At 52.3% G+C, this 4363-nt stretch overlaps 1 protein-coding gene across 1 annotated transcript in view; it reads left to right on the top strand.

Moving 5' to 3' along the window:
• Positions 1-706: 706 nt before the first annotated feature.
• The window catches only part of LOC128647622 (interleukin-12 subunit beta), a 159665-nt gene continuing 156008 nt past the window's right edge, over positions 707-4363 (top strand). The window contains exon 1 of the mRNA XM_053700377.1: positions 707-794. Within this exon, the coding sequence (XP_053556352.1) occupies positions 707-794 (88 nt within the window). The remainder of the gene's footprint in view (positions 795-4363) is intronic.

Raw genomic sequence — 4363 nt, 5'->3', positions numbered from 1 at the left:
TAACACTGGGTGAGGGATGTGTGCAGATGATCTCATACATAACACTGGGTGAGGGATGTGTGCAGGTGATCTCATACATAACACTGGGAGAGGGATGTGTGTGCAGATGATCTCATACATAACACTGGGTGAGGGATGTGTGTGCAGATGATCTCATACATAACACTGGATGAGGGATGTGTGCAGATGATCTCATACATAACACTGGGTGAGGGATGTGAGCAGATGATCTCATACATAACACTGGGTGAGGGATGTGTGTGCAGATGATCTCATACATAACACTGGGTGAGAGATGTGTGCAGATGATCTCATACATAACACTGGGTGAGGGATGTGTGCAGATGATCTCATACATAACACCGGGTGAGGGATGTGTGCAGATGATCTCATACATAACACTGGGTGAGAGATGTGTGCAGATGATCTCATACATAATACTAGGTGAGGGATGTGAGCAGATGATCTCATACATAACACTGGGTGAGGGATGTGTGTGCAGATGATCTCATACATAACACTGGGTGAGGGATGTGTGCAGATGATCTCATACATAACACTGGGTGAGGGATGTGTGTGCAGATGATCTCATACATAACACTGGGTGAGGGATGTGTGCAGATGATCTCATACATAACACTGGGTGAGGGATGTGTGAGCACAATTGGTCTTTGTGGTTACTGAGTCCCTCTGTTTTCCCTTTCAGATGTCCCCGAGCAAATTCTGCCTTTTGTGTCTCATGCTGTGTCTGTGGATGAGTCCAGCATCTCTCCTACATTCTTGGCCGGAATCATGTGAGTCACAGTGCTCAGTACAGGGGTGAGTCACAGCCCTCAGTACAGGGGTGAGTCACAGCCCTCAGTACAGGTGTGAGTCAGTGCTCAGTACAGGGGTGAGTCACAGCCCTCAGTACAGGGGTGAGTCACAGCTCTCAGTTCAGGGGTGAGTCAGCGATCAGTACAGGTGGGAGTCACAGCCCTCAGTACAGGGGTGAGTTACAGCCCTCAGTTCAGGGGTGAGTCACAGCCCTCAGTTCAGGGGTGAGTCACAGTGATCAGTACAGGTGTGAGTCAGTGCTCAGTACAGGGGTGAGTCACAGCCCTCAGTACAGGGGTGAGCCACAGCCCTCAGTTCAGGGGTGAGTCACAGCCCTCAGTTCAGGGGTGAGTCACAGCCCTCAGTTCAGGGGTGAGTCACAGCCCTCAGTTCAGGGGTGAGTCACAGCCCTCAGTTCAGAGGTGAGTCACAGCCCTCAGTTCAGAGGTGAGTCACAGCCCTCAGTTCAGGGGTGAGTCACAGCCCTCAGTTTAGGGGTGAGTCACAGCCCTCAGTTCAGGGGTGAGTCACAGCCCTCAGTTTAGGGGTGAGTCACAGCCCTCAGTTCAGTGGTGAGTCACAGCCCTCAGTTCAGGGGTGAGTCACAGCCCTCAGTTCAGGGGTGAGTCACAGCCCTCAGTTCAGGGGTGAGTCACAGCCCTCAGTTCAGGGGTGAGTCACAGCCCTCAGTTCAGGGGTGAGTCACAGCCCTCAGTTCAGGGGTGAGTCACAGCCCTCAGTTCAGAGGTGAGTCACAGCCCTCAGTTCAGAGGTGAGTCACAGCCCTCAGTTCAGGGGTGAGTCACAGCCCTCAGTTTAGGGGTGAGTCACAGCCCTCAGTTCAGGGGTGAGTCACAGCCCTCAGTTCAGGGGTGAGTCACAGCCCTCAGTTCAGGGGTGAGTCACAGCCCTCAGTTCAGGGGTGAGTCACAGACCTCAGTTCAGGGGTGAGTCACAGCCCTCAGTTCAGAGGTGAGTCACAGCCCTCAGTTCAGAGGTGAGTCACAGCCCTCAGTTCAGAGGTGAGTCACAGCCCTCAGTACAGGGGTGAGTCACAGCCCTCAGTTCAGGGGTGAGTCACAGCTCTCAGTACAGGGGTGAGTCACAGCCCTCAGTTCAGGGGTGAGTCACAGCCCTCAGTTCAGGGGTGAGTCACAGCCCTCAGTTCAGGGGTGAGTCACAGCTCTCAGTACAGGGGTGAGTCACAGCCCTCAGTTCAGGGGTGAGTCACAGCCCTCAGTACAGGGGTGAGTCACAGCCCTCAGTTCAGGGGTGAGTCACAGCGATCAGTACAGGGGTGAGTCACAGCCCTCAGTTCAGGGGTGAGTCACAGCGATCAGTACAGGGGTGAGTCACAGCGATCAGTACAGGGGTGAGTCACAGCGATCAGTACAGGGGTGAGTCACAGCCCTCAGTACAGGGGTGAGTCACAGCGATCAGTACAGGGGTGAGTCACAGCAATCAGTACAGGGGTGAGTCACAGCGATCAGTACAGGGGTGAGTCACAGCGATCAGTACAGGGGTGAGTCACAGCGATCAGTACAGGGGTGAGTCACAGCGATCAGTACAGGGGTGAGTCACAGCGATCAGTACAGGGGTGAGTCACAGCGATCAGTACAGGTGTGAGTCACAGTGATCAGTACAGGGGTGAGTCACAGCCCTCAGTACAGGGGTGAGTCACAGCGATCAGTACAGGGGTGAGTCACAGCGATCAGTACAGGTGTGAGTCACAGTGATCAGTACAGGGGTGAGTCACAGCGATCAGTACAGGGGTGAGTCACAGCGATCAGTACAGGGGTGAGTCACAGCGATCAGTACAGGTGTGAGTCACAGCAATCAGTACAGGGGTGAGTCACAGTGATCAGTACAGGTGTGAGTCACAGTGATCAGTACAGGGGTGAGTCACAGCGATCAGTACAGGTGTGAGTCACAGCAATCAGTACAGGGGTGAGTCACAGCGATCAGTACAGGTGTGAGTCACAGTGATCAGTACAGGGGTGAGTCACAGCGATCAGTACAGGGGTGAGTCACAGCGATCAGTACAGGGGTGAGTCACAGCGATCAGTACAGGTGTGAGTCACAGCAATCAGTACAGGGGTGAGTCACAGTGATCAGTACAGGGGTGAGTCACAGCGATCAGTACAGGGGTCAAGTTCTCAGCAGTCAGGCCAGGGTTAAGTTCTCAGCAGTCAGGCCAGGGTCAAGTACCCGAACAAACATCAGATTAGAGGAGCAGGTAGGTAGCAGTCAGTAGTCAGGCCAGGGTCAAGTACCCGAACAAACATCAGATTAGAGGAGCAGGTAGGTAGCAGTCAGTAGTCAGGCCAGGGTCAAGTACCCGAACAAACATCAGATTAGAGGAGCAGGTAGGTAGCAATCAGGCCAGGGTCAAACACAGGATCCAGTAATACTAGACAACTACACATTCGGAGTAACCAAGCACCACCTGACAAAGGGGCTTTTAAAGGGAGCTCTAGTTGGTCAGTCAGATGTGCAAGTACCATGGTGCACAAATCAGCCAGAGCAGATAATAACTCAGTAAGTGAAGCAGCAACAGTACAAGGCCTTTGGTTCAGATCATGGTGCACCCACGAAAGTAGTCGGCTTTCTATATCTGAAACTTTGAATATTGCCATAACAGTATGCATTTTTTAATGTACACATACAGGTGTGACTGTTTGTGTGTGTGCTTGCACATATGGGTGTGTGTGTGTGCGCTTGCACATATGGGTGTGTGTGTGTGCGCTTGCACATATGGGTGTGTGTGTGTGCGCTTGCACATATGGGTGTGTGTGTGTGCTTGCACATAAGGGAGTGTGTGTGTGTGTGTGTGTGCTTGCACATATGGGTGTGTGTGTGTGCTTGCACATATGGGAGTGTGTGTGTGTGTGTGTGCTTGCACATATGGGTGTGTGTGTGTGCTTGCACATATGGGTGTGTGTGTGTGCGCTTGCACATATGTGTGTGTGTGTGCTTGCACATATGGGAGTGTGTGTGCACTTGCACATATGGGTGTGTGTGTGTGTGTGCGCTTGCACATATGGGTGTGTGTGTGTGCTTGCACATATGGGTGTGTGTGTGTGTGTGTGCGCTTGCACATATGGGTGTGTGTGTGTGCTTGCACATATGGGTGTGTGTGTGTGTGTGCACTTGCACATATGGTGTGTGTGTGTGTATGTGCGCTTGCACATATGGGTGTGTGTGTGTGTGTGTGTGCGCTTGCACATATGTGTGTGTGTGTGCGCTTGCACATATAGGTGTGTGTGTGTGCTTGCACATATGGGTGTGTGTGTGTGCTTGCAAATATGGGTGTATGTGTGCGCTTGTACATATGGGTGTGTGTGTGCACTTGCACATATGGGGGTGTGTGTGTGTGTGCTTGCACATATGGGAGTGTGTGTGTGTGTGCTTGTATGGGTGTGTGTGTGTGCTTGCACATATGGGTGTGTGTGTGTGTGCATTTGCACATATGGGTGTGTGTGTGTGTGCGCTTGCACATATGGGTGTGTGTGTGTGTTCGCTTGCACATATGGGTGTGTGTGTGTGC

This window comes from Bombina bombina, chromosome 2, assembly GCF_027579735.1.
Source record: "Bombina bombina isolate aBomBom1 chromosome 2, aBomBom1.pri, whole genome shotgun sequence".
NCBI classification, from domain to species: Eukaryota; Metazoa; Chordata; class Amphibia; order Anura; family Bombinatoridae; genus Bombina; species Bombina bombina.
The sequence above is the reverse complement of the archived record's forward strand: the minus strand, read 5'-3'. Positions and strand labels throughout refer to the sequence as shown.